This window comes from Chlorocebus sabaeus, chromosome 16 (assembly GCF_047675955.1).
Source record: "Chlorocebus sabaeus isolate Y175 chromosome 16, mChlSab1.0.hap1, whole genome shotgun sequence".
Taxonomy (NCBI): Eukaryota; Metazoa; Chordata; class Mammalia; order Primates; family Cercopithecidae; genus Chlorocebus; species Chlorocebus sabaeus.
The window spans coordinates 2706868-2728771 of record NC_132919.1 but is presented as its reverse complement, the minus strand read 5'-3'; the positions used below and the strand labels follow the sequence as shown (position 1 = coordinate 2728771).

The following is a 21904-nucleotide window of genomic DNA, read 5'->3' as shown; positions in this document are numbered from 1 at the left end:
TGCACACACACAGAGACACGCCACACAGAGACACGCCACACAGAGATGTGCCACACACAGAGACGTGCTCACACAGAGACGTGCACACACACAGACGTGCACACACACAGACGTGCTCACACACAGACGTGCCACACAGAGACGTGCACACACAGAGACGTGCCACACACAGACGTGCTCACACAGAGACGTGCTCACACAGAGACGTGCACACACAGAGACGTGCTCAGAAGAACCACATACAGCCACCCAGAGATGTCCAGACACAGCAGTCCAGCAACAAGCCCTCCAGGCCCACACGTGCACGCCAAGCACAGGTGTGTCCACGTGCACAGGCACACCTCAGTGTTCCCGACTGCCTGTCACTCCCTGTCCCTCCCCTCCGGCTCTTGCTCACCACCAGCCATCTAATCGGCAGGGCCCTGACTGTGCCAGGGTCCCCCAGGTGCCCATGCCTGCTGCCATCTGCTGACCCAGACCTGGCAGAGCCAAACCAGCAGGCCCAGCACGGTCCAAGAAGGCCAGTAATCCTGGATCTGAACTAGGGAAAGGACTATGAACGAATGAGCTAGCGCTGACAACAAGCCGCAAGAGTCCAGAACCAGAGCATGGGCGGGGCCAGGGGCTCGGCACAGCCTTGTCTCAGGCCAGTTCCCCCAAAGCACGATTCGTGCCTTGGCATCACACCTGCCTTGGGTGCCCCTGTACCTGCTCCACATCATGAGCAGGTAGACAGGAATCCTCTTAGAACCATCTGGAAGCCCTGAACGGTTGCAACAAATAGAAAATCAAAAACGCAAAACACCCAAAAACAGTACAGCATGTCAGGCTGACATCAGACATGAGAAAGAACTTCCTACTGGACAGGCACGAAAGCACTGAAAGAGGTATGGACAAGAAGAGGATCATCCATGAGATGCCCTCTTTAAAAGGGGAGCAGAAGAATAGGCTGGTATCATTGCTTTATTTTTCATTAAACTTATTAAAAACAAATTGCAGAGATCGGAGTAGACTTTAAATGACTGTAATGAAGACAGCGGCTGCTGCATCTCCCAGCGTAGGCTGGGTGTGACCTTGCCTGCAGGCAGAGGGATGAACGCAGTGACCTTTGTAAGGCCAGCCTGAGCTGGCCATGCATGAGCAAAGAGACAGCTGGACACCTTCCCCACTCTGTGACCTCTCCCGGAGGGGGTGCCACATTGCTCAGAGATGGGAGACGGTAGGGAGACAAGGCCCACCATGGCACCATGGCAACAGGCCTTGGCAAAGGCACCTCCGGACCTTCTCCAATCGCCGCTCATAACAGGAACTAAGCGTTTGCAGACAGCTCCTCCCCTGTCAAAGGGGGTGGTGGCCTGGGAGGGGCAGGTGGACATCATGGAAAAAAGAATGAGGAGGCTTTGGCCAGGGGTGGTGGTTCATGCCTGTAATCCCAGCACTTTGGGAGGCCGGGGTAGGTGAATCACCTGAAGTTAGGAATTCGAGACCAGCCTGACCAACATGGAGAAACCCCGTCTCTACTAAAAATACAAAAATTAGCAGGACAGGCCGGGCGCGGTGGCTCAAGCCTGTAATCCCAGCGCTTTGGGAGGCCGAGACGGGCGGATCACGAGGTCAGGAGATCGAGACCATCCTGGCTAACACGGTGAAACCCCATCTCTACTAAAAAATACAAAAAACTAGCTGGGCAAGGTGGCAGGCGCCTGTAGTCCCAGCTACTTGGGAGGCTGAGGCAGGAGAACGGTGTGAACCCAGGAGGCAGAGCTTGCAGTGAGCTGAGATCCGGCCACTGCACTCCAGCCTGGGCGACAGAGCGAGACTCCGTCTCAAAAAAAAAAAAAAAAAAAAAAAAAAAAAACTAGCAGGACGTGGTGGCACATGCCTGTAATTCCAGCTAGGGCGGCTGAGACAGGAGAATCACTTGAACCCAGGAGGTGGAGGTTGCGGTGAGCTGAGATTGCACCGCTACACTCCATTCTGGACAACAAGAGCGAAACTCCATCTCCAAAAAAAAAAAAAAAAAAAAAGAATGAGGAGGCTTGTGGATGCTGTACCACGAACTATGCAGCCTGCCCCAGCTTACACCCTAGGAAGCCCCAACTAGACCTCACCTACTGCCCTCCCTTCGTTCATGCCACCCCATCACCCTCCCATTTGGTCATCACCACCCCAGACGCTGTGAATCCCCACACCCCAAGGCTGCCCAACCTACTCTCTGTCCGTCTCTTCCATCCTTCTTGGCCACCTTCTGTCAACCCGCTCACCTTCCTTTCCTGCACTCCCCCAGCCCCTTGCCTTGTCCTCCCCCACTGACTATGGCCCAGACCCATGCCCCTGACCATATGCCAGCTCCCAATGCCAGAAATGCCAGCATCCACCCTCCCTCCACTCCTCCTTCAAGCACCTGCTTCTGAGCCCCCCACGCCCCTGGCTCTCCTCTGCCCAGTGCTGGTTTCTTTGTCCTCCTGGGGCAGAGCCCAGGAAGAGGTACCTCTGAGTGGCCAGCCCATGAGCAGGACATCGCTGACTCCAATTCACAGGCTGTGAAATGGAAGCATTCAGGAGGTCTGGGAAACTGGGTCACAGTCCTAGAGGAACTGACCAGGTCAGCAGCCTAGCCCCGGAGCCCCAGGTCCCATGACCGGGAGGAGTCTTTAGAGGTTATCTTATGCGGGCCCACCTCCACTTGAATGAATGACTATCTGAGCCACCCTGGGTGTGTGGTCTTCCTGGCCATAGAGAAATACCCCCGGTGAAGCCCCTGCTATGGGCCCATCACATGTTCACAAATTCAATACATGCCTCATTAACACTTAAAACACCCAGCTAAGGAAACCAAGGCTCAGAGAAGTCAGGTAATTTGCCCAAGGTCACACGGTGTTAGATACCTCAGTTTTTTTTTTTTTTGAGACGGAGTCTCGCTCTGTCGCCCAGGCTGGAGTGCAGTGGCCGGATCTCAGCTCACTGCAAGCTCTGCCTCCTGGGTTCACGCCGTTCTCCTGCCTCAGCCTCCCAAGTAGCTGGGACTACAGGCGCCTGCCACCTTGCCCAGCTAGTTTTTTGTATTTTTTAGTAGAGATGGGGTTTCACCGTGTTAGCCAGGATGGTCTCGATCTCCTGACCTCGTGATCCGCCCGTCTCGGCCTCAGTTTGCTGCTTCCAGCCCTTTTGGCCCCACCTCTCACTCCAAACACTTCTGCCATGACCAGGTCCCTGCAGGCTCCAAGCAGCATCTTACAGGTGCAATGTGACAGTGCTTCACGTCAGGCCATGCTGGACCTTCTTGGAAGCTGCCATGTGGAATACCCACAGGAAACCACTTGGGCCCCACACATGTGCAATCTGGAAGTCCACACGGGAGTGAAAGTCCACGGAGCCACCTTTGTCCGGCAGGGGACGGAGCTAATGGGTAAATGCTTCCCTGTTTCTCTCCCCAGCAGAGCAGTTCTGTCTGTAAGGCTCCTCGGGACACCGCCCAGGAGAGTGGTGGGAATAATCAAATAGTTGCTTCCCCTTCCTCTCCTTCAAACCCGCTGTCCTCGCCCTCGTTTCCTGAGATCACTTCCCAAATAAGCCACAGCCTGCAAGCCTTTCTCTCAGGCTCCCATGGAGGGAAATGCAGGTGCAGCCACAGCAGTAGGTGGTGGAGCTGGGACTCACACCCAGGTCTGAGTGACACCAGGGCCTTCATGCTTAACCACTATGTGACCCTGCCACCACCCCCATCCATGCCAGGGTCCCTTTCCCTCAAGGCTCAAGTCATTCTGAGCCATGGTGGCTCAGCCAAAGTTGATCAGACAGGGTCATGGGAAAGAGGGTGAGGAGGGCTGCGAGCCCGCCTCCACAGCAGGGTCCTCTTCTCTGGAGCTGAGGCCACCTCCCACCAAATCCCCTCAACATGCTGAGCTGAGCAGTCCCACTTAGACCTGCCCCGGTCCTACCTGAGCTTAGAATCTGTCTCTGCCCAGTAACATCAAACACAGGGACCAAGAGTGGCTGCTGTAGTTCTTCAGCTCCAGCCCGGACATCCCACCCGGCGGCCAGGCCCCCCAGCCCCATCCCTCTCCAACTCCTTGACATCTGGGAAGGAAGGAGGGACCAGAGGCAGCTTCCTGAAGCCTCAGCAGCCAGATCCAACAGACACCCACCCCACCCCACCGCAGGACTCAGAAAACCCAGCACCACAGTTTGGAGGTGAGGGCAGAGCCTCGCCCAACTCCTGCCCAAGTCAAAAGGATGTGCCAGGACTTTCCCCTGAAATATTACTGCCCAAGACCTCACAGGCCCTGAGTCACTCCCTGCCTCCCAGCCTGCCGGCCCCAGGCAGCTGTGCGAGCTGTTTACTCCCCACCCTGCAACAGGAAGAAGGGGGAGGGCAGAGCGCCATGGGAAACTGAGGCCTATAGGGCTTGAGGGATGGCCCCAGGGTCACAAAACAGGGAAAGAACCCGAGAGCCCTGGTACCTGGCTCAGGACAACTCTCTCATTCCCCATGGAGGCTTCTCTGATAAGAGCCGCTCAACAGGGCACATCCCAGCAAACCCCACTGGCATATAAGTGCCCTTCAGGGTTGTTAACAAGGATGTAGGGGCAGCTATAGAAAACAAATGAGAGGAAGGAAGGGGATTCCTCAGCCAGCTCCCAGGTCCAGACACACAACACCTGGTGCCGGCAAAGCCAGAGGACAGTCTACAGGGACCCCTGAGGTCTCCTGAACACACGCCTGCCCTAGACTCCCCAGCCAGGGCCGGCACCCCCACACCCATCCAGGCCTCTGGAAATGAGGATCAGGCTGGAATCAGGCCCCACTCCCAAAGATCCCTCAAGGCCTCTCAGCCGGCACCCCACCACCCTAGCTGCTCTCCCTGCAACAGGCACAGGCTGGAGCGAGGATGGGATGGGGGGGTTTCAGCAAGCCCAGCCTAGCTCCAGGGTCCTCCTGGGGTTCCTGGCTGTTTTCCTTCTACCGCCACCTGTAAACAGCCCATCTCTGACCTCCTTGCCGGTCAGCTTCTCTCGCCAGACTCTGACAGGGGCTGCAGTCCTCACGCACGCACACATACCCTATAGGTGGACGTGTATGCAGCGCCCCACCCGCGGGGGTTTCTGAGGACGGTCACCCCACCTCCCCAGCACAGCCCGTGATGCGGGATGGCTCCGTGGGATCGCAGCACCAGCTCGCGCTGTCCATACGTGCCGGTGTCTGTCTGCAAACACACGCGTTCACACTCCACACACGCTCCGAGTCCCCGTCAGTCACACCAGGACGCACGTCCCGATCCAGGCTGGCTGCGGAATCCCAGCCCCGGGGACCACTGACCTTCTGCGCCGCCTGGCGCGCGGCTGCCTCCGGACCCGGAGCGAAGGGCACCTCGGTCCCCGCGGTCGCCCCCACCCTCGGCCCAGCCCCCTCCTCCTCTTCCTCCGGGGCGGCGGGGTCCCTCACAGCAGCCCCGCCGCGCACGCGCGCACCCCGGCCCGGCCCCAGCGCACAAAGCCGCGCCCTCCGCAGCCGCCGCCGCCTGCACACCTGGCGCCCCCCGCCGCCACCGCCGCGCACGCGCAGCCGGAGCCCGCGCCGATCCAGGGTCAGGGGTCCTCCAGCTCCCGCCGTCGCCGCGCCTCCGCCACCCGGGGCGCGCCCTGGTCCCTGTGCCGCTGCGGATCGTCTGGCGCAGCCGCGGAGAGGGGGCGGAGGGGCGGGCACCGGGAGGCGGTGGCGGAGGGTACAGCGGGTCCTGAGTGCCCTGGGGGCTGCCCAAGGCGGCTCCTCCGGAACAAAGGCGCGGGGCGGGGCAGGTGCGCCCAGAGGACCCGGAGCAGCCTGCCCTCCAGGGGTTCCTGGAAGATGCAATGGGGGCAATGGGGAACGGAGGTGCGGTGAGGCCTGGGGACTCCTGATCTACTGAGGAAGATACTCTGGGGCTCCCTCTAGCTCTGCGTTGCGCGGGACCCGGGACGGGGTACAGAGTGCTATGCTGCGAGTCTCCAGGGCTGCTCAGACCCCTGAAACTCCCCGCTGCCTGGGATCTGGAGACTGGATTTTTTTGAGACAGAGTCTTTCTCTGTCCCCCATGCTGGAGTGCAGTGGCGCGATCTCGGCTCACTGCAACCTCCACCTCCCGGGTTCAAGCGATTCTCGTGCCTCAGCCTGCCCAGTAGCCGGGACTACAGGCACCCGCCACCATACCCGGCTACTTTTTGTATTTTTAGTAGAGACGGGGTTTCGCCATGTTGGCCAGGCTGGTCTCGAACTCCTGGCCTCAGGTGATCCGCCCGCCTCGGCCTCCCAAAGTGGTGGGATGACAGGCGTGAGCCACCGCGCTCGGCCTGGAACTTTCATCCATGCACTCCACAGACATCCCCCCAGCTTCCGCCAAACCAAGGATGCTCCTGAAGGTGAAGGGGATGAAGGACCGAAGGGTCCTCTAGCCAACCTTTGGGATGCTTGAGTCTCATCCTCCATAACCTCCACGGAGAGCGGCCTTTGACTATGGCTTGCACACTCCCAGTGATGGGAAGTTCTCTTCCTCCGGGGAGCCCACGCCATCCTCAGGCAGCTCTAAGTGCTAGAAAGCCATTCCTTTAATTGCATGGAAATCTTCGCTTCTGTCTGTGGGTCGTGGCCTCGTGACCCTGTTGGTCATGACTCTGCTCTGGCTACAATGGCCTTCTGCTTCTAGAACAGCCTTTCACTTGCTGCTCCCCCTGCAGAAGGACTCTTCCACCCCACGCCCTGTGCCCCCTCCCCACCACCCACTCAGCACCTCTCACCAGCAGCTTCTTTGTATGGTCGCCCCTGTGCCCTTCAGAACTCAGTTCAAATGTCACTTTCTTGGAGAGGTCTTCCACCTCTTCCAGAGTCTCCACACACCCACTGGCCGCTCATTATCTCGATGCCCTGCGTGAGTTTTTCAGCACGCCAGTCATGTTGGGAAATTCTCTTGTCTCTGCATTTACATGTTTATTGTCTGTCTCTCCCACTAGGATGTGTGGCCCATGAAGGCAGTACCCTGGTCTTCCTTGAGGGCCTGACCCAGAGGAGGATCACAATGGATAGTTGTGGGAGAAAGAAAGGATAGCAGGGAGGCCAGGCAAGGCCCCGTCTCTACTAAAAATACAAAAAAAACATTAGCAGGGCGTATTGGCGCATACCTGTAATCCCAGCTACTCAGGAGGCTGAGGCAGGAGAATTGCTCGAATCCGGGAGGCAGAGGTTTCAGTGAGCTGAGATCGTGTCACTGCACTCCAGCCTGGGCGACAGAGCAAGACTCCGTCTTGGGGGAAAAAAAAGTAAATAGCAGGGAGGCCAGGCATGGTGGCTGGCCAGGTGCGGTGGCTCACGCCTGTAATCTCAGTACTTTGGGAGGCTAAGGCAGGTGGATCACCTGAGGTCAGGAATTCAAGACCAGCCTGGCCAACATGGTGAAACCCCGTCTCTACTAAAAATACAAAAATTAGCTGGGCACGGTGGCAGGCACCTGTAGTCCCAGCTACTCGGGAGGCTGAGGCAGGAGAATCACTTGAACTAGGAGACGGAGGTTGCAGAGAGCCCAGATCATACCACTGCACTCCAGCCTGGGTAATGGAGCAAGACTACATGTCAAAAAAAAAAAAAAAGAAAAGAAAAGAAAAAAGAAAGGATAGCAGGGGTGACCAGCCCTTAGTCCTATCAGCAGCCCATTCCATCACCCAGAAATACTACTGCTCAGTTGTTCAAGGGAAACACCTGGCACAATGTCTGGCAGAGGAACGGTGTTCAATCCATGCCCACCAAATAAATGAACAACCAAAGGAGCATTCCTCATAGAGCCTTGGCCTCAGAACAGCAGGACCTTCCCTTCCCTCGCTCTGGATGCTGCCCTGAGCTCTTGCAGCCTCAAAATATAAGCATTTCCTTTGGTACACACCTAACACATGGGGCCTTACGCAAGCTTCTACTCCATGGCAACCCTTCAGACAATTCTGATTCCTTCACTCTGCTGCCCAGGTGCAGACAGGATTAGAAACCAAAATACATTTATCCTTTACCCCTATTAAATTATGTCTACTACCGGGCCAGGCGCGGTGGTTCATGCCTGTAATCCCAGCACTTTGGCAGGTCGAGGCAGGCAGATCACCTGAGGGCAGGAGTTTGAGACCAGCCTAGCCAACATGGTGAAACCCCCGTCTCTACTAAAACTACAAAAATTAGCTGGGCATCATTGCGGGCACCTGTAATGCCAGCTACAGAGGAGGCTGAGGCAGGAGAATTGCTTGAACCCAGGAGGTGGAGGTTGCAGTGAGCCGAAATGGCACTATTGCACTCCAGCCTGAGCAGCAGGAGTGAAACTGTCTCAAAAAAGAATAAATAAATAAATAAATAAATAAATAAATAAATAAATAAATACTATCTACTGTGAGGTTCCTTGCTAAAATGAATGAATGAATGAATAGTATCTACTGGACTTGGATCTAGAATTCAGCTTCCACGGCACTTTGGGTCCCAATTCTGCCATCTTGCCTGCTGGAATGGTACCCAGGTTCCTGCCATCAGCAATGTCGCCAGCACACTGGCCACGCCCTTCCTCACCAAATCACCTTTAAACACACTGAGTAGCCAGGCGCGGTGGCTCACGCCTGTAATCCCAGCACTTTGGGAGGCTGAGGCAGGCAGATCACGAGGTCAGGAGATCCAGACCGTCCTGGCTAACACGTTGAAACCCCGTCTCTACTAAAACTACAAAAAATTAGCCGGGCGTGGCAGCGGGCACCTGTAGTCCCAGCTACTCAGGAGGCTGAGGCAGGAGAATGGCGTGAACCCGGCGGGGGGGGTGGGGGGGAGCGGAACTTGTAGTGAGCCAAGATCGCGCCACTGCACTCCAGCCTGGGTGACAGAGTGAGACTCGGTCTCAAAATAAATAAATAAACAAATAAATAAATGAATACATACACTGAGTAGAACTCAGCTGATGGCAGCCCAATCACCAACCTCCTTAGCTGTCCCATCCCCCTGCCCACGTGGCTCCGTGTCATCTGCAAGGCCCTGACCACAGGAAGAAAGAACAATTGCTTGCCACAATCTCCTGCTCCACCCCTAGGTCTAATTTTGAGTCTAGAAAACTAATCAGAAAAGCAAAAAGCTGGCCGGGCGCGGTGGCTCACGCCTGTAATCCCAACACTTTGGGAGGCCGAGGCGGGCGGATCACCAGGTCAGGAGATCGAGACCATCCTGGCTAACACGGTGAAATCCCGTCTCTACTAAAAACACAAAAAATAGCCAGGTGTGGCGGTGGGCACCTGTAGTCCCAGCTACTTGGGAGGCTGAGACAGGAGAATGGCATGAACCCGGGAGGCAGAGCTTGCAGTGAGCCAAGATCGTGCCACGCACTCCAGCCTGAGCGACAGAGCAAGACTCCATCTTGAAAAAAAAGAAAAGCAAAAAGCTTCCCCTAGTAGGGTGAGTTCTTAAGGAACCCACTCACCGATGTTGATCATCCACGTCTTCCTTTTCTAAGTGCCCCCAAACCTCCTCTTTAATAACTGACTCTGGAACTTGACTAGGACCGAAGCTGAGTCCACCCATCTGTAGTTTCCGGACACCACCTTCTTGCTCTTTGTAAAGAGGCTGGGCACAGTGGCTCACGCCTGTAATCTGAGCACTTTGAGAGGCTGAAGTGGGCAGATCATGAGGTCAGGAGTTCGAGACCTGCCCAGCCAACATGGGGAAACCCTGTCTCTACTAAAAATACAAAATTAGCTGGGTGTGGTGGCACATGCCTGTAATCCCAGCTACTCGGGAGGCTGAGGCAGGAGAATCTCTTGAACCTGGGAAATGGAGGTTGTGGTGAGCTGAGATCATGCCATTGCACTCCAGCCTGGGCAACAAGAGCAAAACTCCATCTCAAAAAAAAAAAAAAAAAGAAAAGGAAAAGAAAAAGAAATTACCACTCCTTTCCCCCCACTTCAAGTACAAACCTCATTCTCTGAGAGGCAGTGTGCATAGTAGTTGGGGGAACTGCCACTCACTAGCTGCGACTTAAGCTCTGTGCCTCAGTTTCCTCATGTGAAAAACGAGGACAACAATAGTACCTAGATCATAGCATTGCTATGAAGATTAAATCAATTTATTCCTGCCAAGTATTTGCATGACACATAACGGGAACTAAAAAAATAACTATTGGCTGGGCACAGTGGCTCACGTCTGTAATCCCAGCACTTTGGGAGGCAGAGGCAGGAGAATGGCTTGAACCTAGGAGTTGACCAGCCTGGGCAACATAGGAAGACCCCATCTCTACAAAAATAAGAAAAAAATGAAATAAATTAGCCATACAAGGTGGTGCATGCCTGTAGTCCCAGCTACTCAGAAGGCTGAACACGAGGATTACTTGAGCCCCAGAGTTTGAGGCTGTAGTGAGCCGTGATCACCCCATTGCAGTCCAGCTCTGTGTGACAGAGTGAGACCCTGTCTCAAAATAAATTAAATAAAATAATTAAAAACTATTGTGTTCATGCCTGTAATCCCAGCACTTTGGTAGGCAGAGGTGGGTGGACCATCTGAGGTCAGGAGTTCGAGACCAGCCTGACCAACATGGCAAAACCCCATCTCTACTAAAAATACAAAAAATTAGCTGGGCGTGGTGCCTCATGCCTGTAATCCCAGCTACTCAGGAGGCTGAGGGAGGAGAATCGCTTGAACCCTGGAGGTGGAGGCTGCAGTGAGCCGAAATCGTGCCACTGCACTCCAGCTTGGGCAACAAGAGTGAAACTCCACCTCAAAAAAAAGAAAACTATTGTGGCTGAGTCAGGAGGATCACTTGAGCCCAGGGGTTCAAGGCCAGCATGGGCAACACAGTGAGAATCTATCTCTTAAAAAAAAATTAATATTCTATCACAAAAATGAATTCAGTCACTTATCTCAGTGACTATCTGGCAGACTCTTCTTCAAGTTCTCTGGCATGTAGCCTTCCCATATATGAAATCTAACTTATATGGCTGGGTGCAGTGGCTCACGCCTATAATCCCAGCACTTTGGGAGGCCAAGGTGGGTGGATCACCTGAGATCAGGAGTTCGAGGCCAGCCTGGCCAAGATGGTGAAACCCTGACTCTACTAAAAATACAAAAATTATTTTTATTTTTTTATTTTTTTATTTTTTTGAGACGGAGTCTCGCTCTGTCACCCAGGCTGGAGTGCAGTGGCCGGATCTCAGCTCACTGCAAGCTCCGCCTCCCGGGTTCACGCCATTCTCCTGCCTCAGCCTCCCGAGTAGCTGGAACTACAGACGCCTGCCACCTCGCCCGGCTAGTTTTTTGTATTTTTCAGTAGAGACGGGGTTTCACTGTGTTAGCCAGGATGGTCTTGATCTCCTGACCTCGTGATCCGCCCGTCTCGGCCTCCCAAAGTGCTGGGATTACAGGCTTGAGCCACTGCGCCCGGCCAAAATACAAAAATTAGTCAGGCATGGTGGCGGCATCTGTCATCCCAGCTCCTCGGGAGGCTGAGGCAGGAGAATCGCCTCCAGGAGGTAGAGGTTGCAGTGAGCCAAGATCGCACCATTGTACTCCAGCCTGAGCGACAAGAGTGAAACTCCATCTAAAAAACAAAACAAAACCAACAAAAAAACGGCTTTGATGGGGAAAGTGGAAAGAAACGCCCAGGGTCAGGTGTGACAGAGGCCTTTGGAAGGGCTGTGGCTGCAGAAGGGTTACCAGGACGCCTCTGTTGTGAGTGCCGATGGTGGCCACACGTGTCCAGTGCTAGGGGAAGAGTGGGCAGGGGCCTTAGAGCAAGGATCTGGGTCAGGAAAAGCCCTCACTTCCCAGCCCCCCACCCAGACTCAGGATCCCAGCTGGAATCTCTGGCATGTCTAAGGAGGCGGACAAAGAAGGCAAGGCTGACTCCAGGTCAAAGCAGGGGGTGCCCAGCAAATTTACCTGCCACTCTCCCTCCAGCGAGGGAGGAACCAGGGATCTGCAGTCTTTGGTCTTTTGCTTTGTTTTGTTTGTTTGTTTGTTTTTTGAGACAGAGTCTCCCACTGTTGCCCAGGCTGGAGTGCAGTGGCGCAATCTTGCCTCACTGCAACCTCTGCCTCCAGGGTTCAAGAGATTCTCCTGTCTCAGCCTCCCAAGTAGATGGGATTACAGGCATGTGCCACCACGCTCAGCTAATTTTTGTATTTTTAGTAGAGATGAGTTTTCACCATGTTGGACAGGCTGGTCTTGAACTCCTGACCTCAAGGGATCCACCTGCCTTCGCCTCCCAAAGTGCTGGGATTACAGGCATGAGCCACTGAGCCCGACCGATCTCCAGGCTTTGTAAATCTCTGCAGTCATATGTCACTGGAGACTTATCATCTCCCAAGAGAAGGCAGGGAAAGTATGATCCTATCCATTTGACAGAGGAGAAAGCAGAGGCAGCGAGTTGCTCAGTGCATTCGAGGTGTGACAAGCATCCAGGCTGATAAACTCTTTCCTAGAAAGCCTCCCCATCACTGAGGGCAAAGTTCCGCATGGTGGATTTGTGGACCGGCGTGGAACTCGCTTCGTGAGTACCTGCTGAGGGGCCCGGACCGAGGCCAAAGAATGTGAGGGTGAAGGCAGAAGACCGTTTACCTGGAGGGAGACTCGAGGTCGGCCCGGCTGAGGATGCGATGCTGCTGCGGGCTGTAGAGCCACTGGAAGGCTGTCAGCGTCCTCTCCTCGATTCGGAACCGCCCTTCCTGCACGTACCTGTGGGCGGGACAGGAGAGAGTGAGGAGGTGACCCAGCTCTGCAGAGCTCCTTGGGAGAGTCAGCCCTGCTAGCCGGAGAACTGCTGAGGGATACCCGTTTCCAAACATCCCTCCTGCTCATCTGTCAGAAAGCCTTGTTTCCAGAGGGCCACCATTAAGATTCCCTGAAGAGGAGGCAGCTAGAAAGATCAGATTTCAACTCAATAAATGGAAAAGTTTTCTTTTCTTTTTTCTTTCTTTCGTTTTTTTTTTGTTGTTGTTGTTGTTGTTGTTTTGAGGTGGAGTGTCGTTCTGTCGCCCAGGCTGGAGTGCAGTGACGCGATCTCGGCTCACTGCGAGCTCCGCCTCCCGGGTTCAGGCAATTATCCTGCCTCAGCCTCCAGAGCAGCTGGGATTACAGGCGCCCGCCACCACGCCCAGCTAATTTTTGTATTTTTAGTAGAAACAGGGTTTCACCGTGTTGGCAGGCTGGTCTCAAATTCCTGACCTCAAGTGATCCGCCAGCCTTGGCCTCCCAAAGTGCTGGGATTACAGGTATGAATCACTGCGCCTGGCAGTAGATGGAAAAGCTTTCTAAAAGTTAATTGTCTGAAGCTGAAAGAAGTCACTGGGAAGGGGTAAGTTCCCCGTCACTGGAGGTATGCAAGCAGAGGGCACGCAGGGAATTCAGGCATTCGACAAGGGTCCGCCCTTTAAGCCCCCTCACAGGGCTCAGACATTGGACTGACTTATTTTTTCTTTTTTCTTTTTATTTTTTTGTTTATGTATTTGTTTTGAGACGGAGTCTCGCTCTGTCCCCCAGGCTGGAGTGCAGTGGCGCGATGTTGGCTCACTGCGAGCTCCATTTCCCAGGTTTACACCATTCTCCTGCCTCAGCCTCCCAAGTAGCTGGGACTACAGGTGCCCACCACCACACCCGGCTAATTTTTTGTATTTTTAGTAGAGACGGGGTTTCACCGTGTTAGCCAGAATGGTCTCCATCTCCTGACCTTGTGATCCGCCCGCCTCAGCCTCCCAAAGTGCTGGGACTACAGGCATGAGTCACCACGCCCAGCCTTTTTTTTTTTTTTTTTTTTTTTTTAAAGAGACATGGTTTCACTTTCTCATCCAGGCTAGAGTGCAGTGACACAATTATAGTTCACTGCAGCCTCCAACTTGTGGGCTCAGGCAATCCTCTCGCCTTGGCATCTTGAGTAGCTAGGACTACAGGCACAAGCCACCCCGCCCAGCTAATTTTCTTTTTACACTTTTTGTAGAGACAGGATCTTGCTATGTTGCCCAGGCTGGTCTTGAACTCCTGGCCTCAAGTGATACTCCTGCCCGGACCTCCCAAAGTGCTGGGCTTACAGGAGTGAGCCAACATGCCCAGCCACGGAATTCTTGATTTCACAGCAGGAGAAGGGCTGCTCTGGAGCAGGGGTTAGGAGTGAGCAGTCAGGGTTAGGTCTTCCAGAACCTCCTCTCTCCCAGGGTCCCAGCTGTCCTATGGAAGGATCAGGGAAGCTGGGCCGGGCACAGTGAGCACTAAAGGAAGGTGGTCTGCCTCCTACCCTGGCCAACCCCTCCTGGAAGAACCATGAATCTATTCATTAATTCACATTAATTCAACTTTTTTTTTTTTTGAGACAGAGTTTTGCTCTTGTCACCCAGGCTAGAGTGCAATGGCTTGATCTCAGCTCACTGCAACCTCCGCCTCCTGGGTTCACATGATTCTACTCCCTCAGTCTCCTGAGTAGCTGGAATTGCAGGCACCCACTACCATGCCCAAATAATTTTTGTATTTTTAGTAGAGATGGAGTTTCACCATGTTGGCCAGGCTGGTCTCGAACTGCTGACCTCAGGTGATCTGCCCACCTTGGCCTCCCAAAGTTCTGGGATTACAGGCATACGCCATCATGCCCAGCCTAATTCAACATTTATTGAGTGCCTATGATGATAAACAAAACTGACATAGTCCCTGCCATCCTGTGGGGAGAGAAACCATCCAGTAATCACATAAATAAATGTATAATTACAAACAGGCACTCTGACACATTACCACTGGGAATGTCACTTGGTACAACCGCTTTGGAGGACAACCTGACAACATCTGTCTGAATTCCAAATGCATTTCCCTTTTAACCCAATAATCCCCTCTTTGGGAAATGTATCTAGGGATTCCAGCAAGTGGACAGTGTTTGCTGTGGGATTGTCTGTAATAGCAAAAGACTGGGGGTGACCCACACACCCTCCAGTAGGGAGCTAACTAAATTATGGTGCATCCATATAGTAAAGCCATGTGCGGCCATAAAACATGTTGTAAATGAGGGTGTTCCCATGTGCTATCCTGCCAAGATCTCCAAGGCACATTGTTCAGAGGAAAAAAATCAAGTGTGGGGCCTCATGGGTTATGGACGTTAAAAAGTGGGGAGGGAATAAAGCAGGAATTCATACTCGCTTATCTTTACCTATAGACGCTCTGGAGACACAAAAGCTAATAAAAGTCACCTCCTGGGTGGGGGGAAGAGAGAAGAGGATGGTTGAGGGCATGGGAAAGTGACCTTTTCACAACGTATCTTCTCCTACAGAAGAGAGATTACCTATTCCAACTTTTTTTTTTTTTCTTTTTTTTTTGAGACAGCGTCTCACTCTGTCGCCCAGGCTGGAGTACAGTGGCATGTTCTCGACTCACTGCAACCTCTGCCACCCAGGTTCAAGTCATTCTCCTTTCTCAGCTTCCTGAGCAGCTGGGATTACAGGCACCTGTCACCACACCCGGTTAATTTGTGTGTTTTCAGTGGAGACGGGGTTTCACCATGTTGGCCAGGCTGGTCTCAAACGCCTGACCTCATGATCCACCCCCCTCAGCCTCCCAAAGTGTTGGGATTACAGGTGTGAGCCATCACGTCTGGCCACCAATTCCAAATCTTTAACGTGGGAGAAGACTGGGGACACTGCCTGCCTGTCTGTCTGTATCATTACAAACTGGATGAAGTGCTATGACAAAGAAAAGACTGTGCAGCTGCCCTGATGTTGCCCAGTGGGGCACAGGGGATTCGCTGGGGGAGGGGACTTCCCATAAGTCCTCCCGGGGAGAGGCAGTTTGAGCTGAGCTCTAAAGGACAAGATAAGGAGGACCCTGTTAGACAGTTGCGGCTGCTACAATCAAATAGCATAGACCGCATGGCTTAAATGACAGAAATGTATCTCTCAGTTTTGGAAGCTGGGGCGTCCTAAGGTTGAGGTGTCAGTGCCTGTTGAGGGCCCTCTTCCTGGCATGCGGACGCCCATTGCATCCTCACATGGCAGGGACACAGAGCATCCTTCTCATGTGTCTTCGTATATGGACACTAATCCCATTCATGAGGGCTCCACTTTCTTTTCTTTTTTTTTTTTCAGACGGGGTCTCACTCTGTCACCCAGGCTGGAGTGCAACGGCGTGATCTGGGCTCATTGCAACCTCCACCTCCTGGGTTCAAGCAATTCTCCTGCCTCAGCCTCCCAAGTACTTGGGATTACAGGTGCCCGCTACCACGCCCAGCTAATTTTTTGTATTTTTAGTAGAGACAGGTTTTCACCATGTTGGCCAAGCTGGGCTTGAACTCCTGACCTTGTGATTCGCCTGCTTTGGCCTCCCAAAGTGCTGGGACTACAGACATGAGCCACTGCGCCTGGCAGAGGGCTCCACTTTCAACACCTCCCTCCCTCCCAAAGGCTCCATCTCCTAAACCCATCACAGTGAGGGGCTAGGGTTTCAACCTATGAATTTCGGGGGACACAAACATTCAGTTCGTAACAAGTACTCACTGGGAGAAAGGAACTATGGTAGAATGGGCCCCAGGGCGCAGAGGACGCAGTGTCCCGGATCTGAAAGAGGTTGGGCTGCTACAGAACACGGGGCTGCCATCGCCCCCATGGCCGCCCAACCACAGCATCTGTCCTTGCCTGTCTCTTTCCACTCTCCTCCACATAATGCAGTGGGCATGTTGAGACGCTCATCCCGGCTGTCGGGTGGAAAATAATAGGACAGCCAGGTTAGATGCTTTGTTTGTTTGTTTGGAGACAGGGTCTCACTCCGTCACCCAGGCTGGAGTGCAGTGGCGCAATCTCAGCTCACTACAACCTCCACTTCCCAGGTTCAAGCAATTCTCATGCCTCAGCCTCCCGAATAGCTGAGATCACACGGGCACAGCACCATGCCTGGCTCATTTTTTTGTATTTTTAGTAGAGAGGGGGTTTCACCATGTTGGCCAGGCTACTCTTGCTCAAACTCTTTTTTTTTTTTTTTTTTTTTTTTGAGACGGAGCCTCGCTCTGTCACCCAGACTGGAGTGCAGTGGCGTGATCTGGGCTCACTGCAAGCTCCGCCTCCCGGGTTCACTCCATTCTCCTGCCTCAGCCTCCCAAGTAGCTGGGACTACAGGCGCCCACCACCACGCCCGGCTAATTTTTTGTATTATTTTAGTAGAGACGGGGTTTCACCGTGTTAGCCAGGATGGTCTCGATCTCCTGACCTCAAATGATCCGCCCACCTCGGCCTCCCAAAGTGCTGGGATTACAGGCGTGGACCACTGTGCCCTCTGTTTGTTTTTTAGAAACTCACTGCAACCTCTGCTGCCTAGGTCCAAGTGATTCTCCTGCCTCAGCCTCCCGAGCAGCGGGGATTACAGGCACCTGTCACCACACCTGGTTAATTTGTGTGTTTTTAGTGGAGACCAGGTTTCACCATGTTGGCCAGGCTGGTCTCAAACTCCTGACCTCGTGGTCCACCCACCTCGGCCTCCCAAAGTGCTGGGATTACAGGTGTGAGTTACCACGCCCGGCTCAGGTAAGATGGGGTGCCTTGAGAGTGTGCTGAGGAAGTGGTGTTGGCAGGACCTGGTGCTGGGCTGGATACAGGCGAGGGGACAGGCAGCAACATCATTGCCCTGTTCCCGGTTTGTGCAGGTGGCTGGCTGCGGAGCCATCTACGCTGGATGAGGACAGCTTTGAGAGGAAAGAGTATGACTTCCATTTGGGACATGTCCCTCCTCTGTGACCTGCTTCCTGCCCCAAAGTGACTCCCCTCCTGTAAAACCTGGCTGACAAGTAGGCTCCTCCAGGAAGCCCACCCTGATTAATCCCATCCTATTCTGATCGTGAGTTTCCCTGTCTTTCCCCATCCTCGGGTTCCTCAGAATTCAGCCCTGGCTGACAAGCTGTTGCCATCTCTGTGGGAGAAACTGATAACACTGATAAACTGGTGAAACCTGGTTGCCTCCAAGGAGGGAGCTAGTGCCTGGGGAGCCCTGTCACTGCCTTAGACCCTTTCGAATGAGAACCATGTGACTACATTGTATTTTTATTTATAATTTTTTTTTTGAGATGGAATCTCACTCTGTTTTTATTTTTATTTTTTGAGACGGAGTCTCGCTGTATCGCCCAGGCAATGGCACAATCTGCACAATGGCTCACTGCAACCTCCACCCCCCAGGTTCATGCAATTCTCCTGCCTCAGTCTCCCGAGCAGCTGGGATTACAGGCACCCACCACCACACCCAGCTAATTTTTGTATTTTTAGTAGAGACGGGGTTTCACCATGTTGGCCAAGCTGGTCTCGAGCTCCTGCCCTCAGATGATCTGTCCACCTCAGCTTCCCAAAGTGCTGGGATTACAGGCATGAGCCACTGCGCACAGCCTAGTTTATATTTTTTGAAAGGTAAATACCTTTTTTAAAAAAATGTAAGATCTCTTCTGATTAGGACATCATCGTAGGTTGTTAGGGCCAGAAAAATCCCAAGAAGTCACTCATCTGGTCCAGCAGCTTCATTTCATAGATGAGGATGTGAGGCCCAGCACAGGCACAAGGTCTCTCCTGGGCTGACAGACCACACATCACATCAGGCTGTCCTGGACCCCACCGGGTACACACAGGCCCCCAGGCTGAAAGAAGAGCAGGCCCACTCAGGAACCATCCCCCATTCCAACCCCATCACTCACCCTTGTCACTGGTGAAATACAGCCTCGGCCGCGTGCACAGCCTTCACCCCACTCAGCCTCCCCACCTCCTCCCGCTCTCCACTCCCATCTCCCAGAGGCTATGAATGAGGGATTTGTTTGTTTGTTTGTCTGAGACAGTCTCGCTGTGTCACCCAGGCTGGAGTGCAGTGGCCCAATCTCGGCTCATTGCAACCCCCACCTCCCAAGTTCAAGAGATTCTCCTGCCTCAGGCTGGGTGCGGTGGCTCATGCCTGTAATCCCAGCACTTTGGGACACCGAGGCGGGCGGATCACGAGGTCAGGAGATCGAGACCATCTTGGCTAACACGGTGAAACCCCGTCTCTGCTAAAAAAAAAAATACAAAAAATTAGCCGGGCGTGGTGGTGGGTGCCTGTAGTCCCAGCTACTCGTGAGGCTGAGGCAGGAGAATGGCGTGAACCTGGAAGGCAGAGCTTGCAGTGAGCCGAGATTGCGCCACTGCACTGCAGCCTGGGCGACAGAATGAGACTCCGTCTCAAAAAAAAAAAAAAGAGATTCTCCTGCCTCAGCCTCCCAAATAGCGTGGATTACAGGCACCAGCCACCACACCCAGCTAATTTGTGTAATTTTAGTAGAGACAGGTTTCACCATGTTGGCCAGGCTGGTCTCGAACTCCTGACTTCAGGTGATCCACCCACCTTGGCCTCCCAAAGCACTGGAATTCCAGGCGTGAGCCGCCGTGCCTGGCCTTCCTTAACCTTGATCACAGCATTTCTCTCTGCCTGCCTGGACATGAGTTATTTATGTGCCTGTCTGTCTCCCTGCTGAAGTACAAAGGCTGTATCTGATCCATCTCTGAAATCCCCACAACATCCTCACACAGCCCTCTGGTCTTCGAAGCCAGCCTGCTGTAAACATCACAGCAACAACAGCGATCAACTTACTACATCCTCAGAATGCTCTGACACAGATGATCCCCACTAACGAATCCAACTTGTTAATGTAGAAAATAGGTTTGCTGAATTGGATTGCATTGAATATAAGGAAAAACAAACTGCCTATCCCCAACGATCTGCCATGTGTCTGAAATCCCACTGAACACTACACTGAAGGAGAGTAACTGCTACAGAGGGCCAACCTTTCAATCACTACCAGCCACTCAAACCTCAGCAAGAAGGCTGGGTGTGGTGGCTCACACTTGTAGTCCCACTACTTTCAGAGGCTGAGGTAGGAGGATTGCTTAAGTCTGGGAGTTCGAGACTAGTGTGGGCAATGTGGCGAAACTCTATCTCTACAAAAGATAAATAATTAGCCAGGTATGGTGGCGTGCACCTATAACCCCAGCTACCAAGGAGGCTGAGGCAGGAGAATCACTTGAAGTGAAGAGACCCAGTGCTGTGGCCCAAATTGTTGTGTCCCCATGAAATTTCTATGTTGAAATCCTAACCCAGGCTGGGTGCAGTGGCTCACACCTGTAATTCCAGCACAGCACTTTGGAAGGCCAAGGCAAGCGGATCACCTGAGGTCAGGAGTTTGAGACCAGTTTGGCCAGCATGGTGAAACCCCATCTCTACCAAAAATACAAAAATTAGCCAGGCATGGTGGTGAGCGCCTGTAATCCCAGCTATTCAGGAGGCCGAGGCAGGAGAATCACTTGAACCTGGGAGGTGGAGTTTGCAGTGAGCTGAGATCGTGCCTCTGCACTCCAGTCTGGGCGACACAGTGGGACTCTGTCTCAAAAAAAAAAAGAGAAAAAGAAACTTTTACAACTCAATAATACGAAGACAACTAACACAATTTAAATATGGGCAAAGGATCTGAATAGTCCTTTCTCTTAAAAAGATATATAAATGCACAGCTGGGCATGGTGGCTCACGCCTGTAATCCCAGCACTTTGGGAGGCCGAGGTGGGTGGATCATGAGGTCAGGAGATCAAGACCATCCTGGCTAACATGGTGAAACCCAGTCTCTACTAAAAATACAAAAAATTATCCGGGCGTGGTGGTGGGCACCTGTAGTCCCAGCTACTCGGGAGGCTGAGGCAGGAGAATGGCATGAACCTGAGAGGCGGAGCTTGCAGTGAGCTGAGATGGCACCACTGCACTCCAGCCTGGGCGATAGAGCAAGACTCCATCTCAAAAAAAAAAAAAAAGAGAGAAAAAAGATATATAAATGAACAATAACTACATGAAAAGATGCTCAACGTCATCAGCTATCAGGGAAATGCAAATGAAAATCACAATGAGACACGATTTCACACTCACTAGGATGGCTATAAGCAAAGATAGAGATATAATAACTGTTGATGGGGATGTGGAGACACCGGAACCTTCATACACTGCTGGTGCACATTACCACACCCGGCACCAGTTTATTTATTTTATTGTATTTCTTTTCTCAAATAAATTCTGTGACCTGTACTTCACCATTTTACTCAAGGGACTAGAACATCCTTGAATTCTGGTATCCCCAAGGGTGCTCAAACCAATCCGCCAGGAATACAAAGGGACGACTGTATATACCCTTGATGATGTGATGAAGATGGCACCCCCCTGGCCGGGTGCGGTGGCTCACACCTGTAATCCCAGCACGTTGGGAGGCCGAGGCAGGCAGATCACCTGAGCCTGGGAATCTAAGACCAGCCTAGCCAACATGCAGAAACCCCGTCTCTACTAAAAATACAAAATTAGCTGGACGTGGTGGCACATGCCTGTAATCCCAGCTGTTTGGGAGGCTGAGGCAAGAGAATCGCTTGAATCCGGGAGGCGGAGGTTGCTGTGAGCTGAGATCATGCCATTGCACTCCTGCCCAGGCAACAAGAGTGAAACTCCATCTCAACAAAAAAAAAGAAAAGAAAAGAAAAGAAAGAAAGAACAACAACAACAACAAAAAGAAAATGGCACCCCACCAGCCAGGCTCAATGGCTCACTCCTGTAATCCCAGCACTTTGGGAGGCTGAGATGGGTGGATTATTTAAGGTCAGTAGTTTAAGACCAGCCTGGCCAACATGGTGAAACCTCATCCCTACTAAAAATACAAAAATTAACCAGGCGTGGTGGCGTACGCCTGTAATCCCAGCTACTCGGGAGGCTGAGGCAGGAGAATCACTTGACCCTGGGAGGTGGAGGTTATAGTGAGCAGAGATGGTGCCACTGTACTGCAGCCTGGGCAAGAGAGCAGGTCGCAGTCTCAAAACAAAACAATAATAAAGAAGGCCAGGCGCGGTGGCTCAAGCCTGTAATCCCAGCACTTTGGGA

General features: G+C 53.0%; 1 protein-coding gene across 4 annotated transcripts in view; it reads right to left on the bottom strand.

Annotated features, from left to right (window-relative positions):
- The window catches only part of RAP1GAP2 (RAP1 GTPase activating protein 2), a 277468-nt gene extending 264634 nt beyond the window's left edge, over window positions 1-12834 (bottom strand). For 3 of the 4 annotated variants that reach the window (XR_012088722.1, XM_073004583.1, XM_073004585.1), the window contains exon 1: window positions 12593-12834. Coding sequence is in view for 2 of the 4 variants with exons in the window: in XM_073004583.1 (XP_072860684.1) it covers window positions 12593-12819 (227 nt within the window). In the remaining 2 variants the exon portion in view is untranslated. Of the gene's footprint in view, window positions 1-5320; window positions 5380-12592 lie in introns of those variants that run through there. The other variant, XM_073004587.1, reaches the window with a different exon arrangement.
- Between the last annotated feature and the right edge of the window lie 9070 nt (window positions 12835-21904).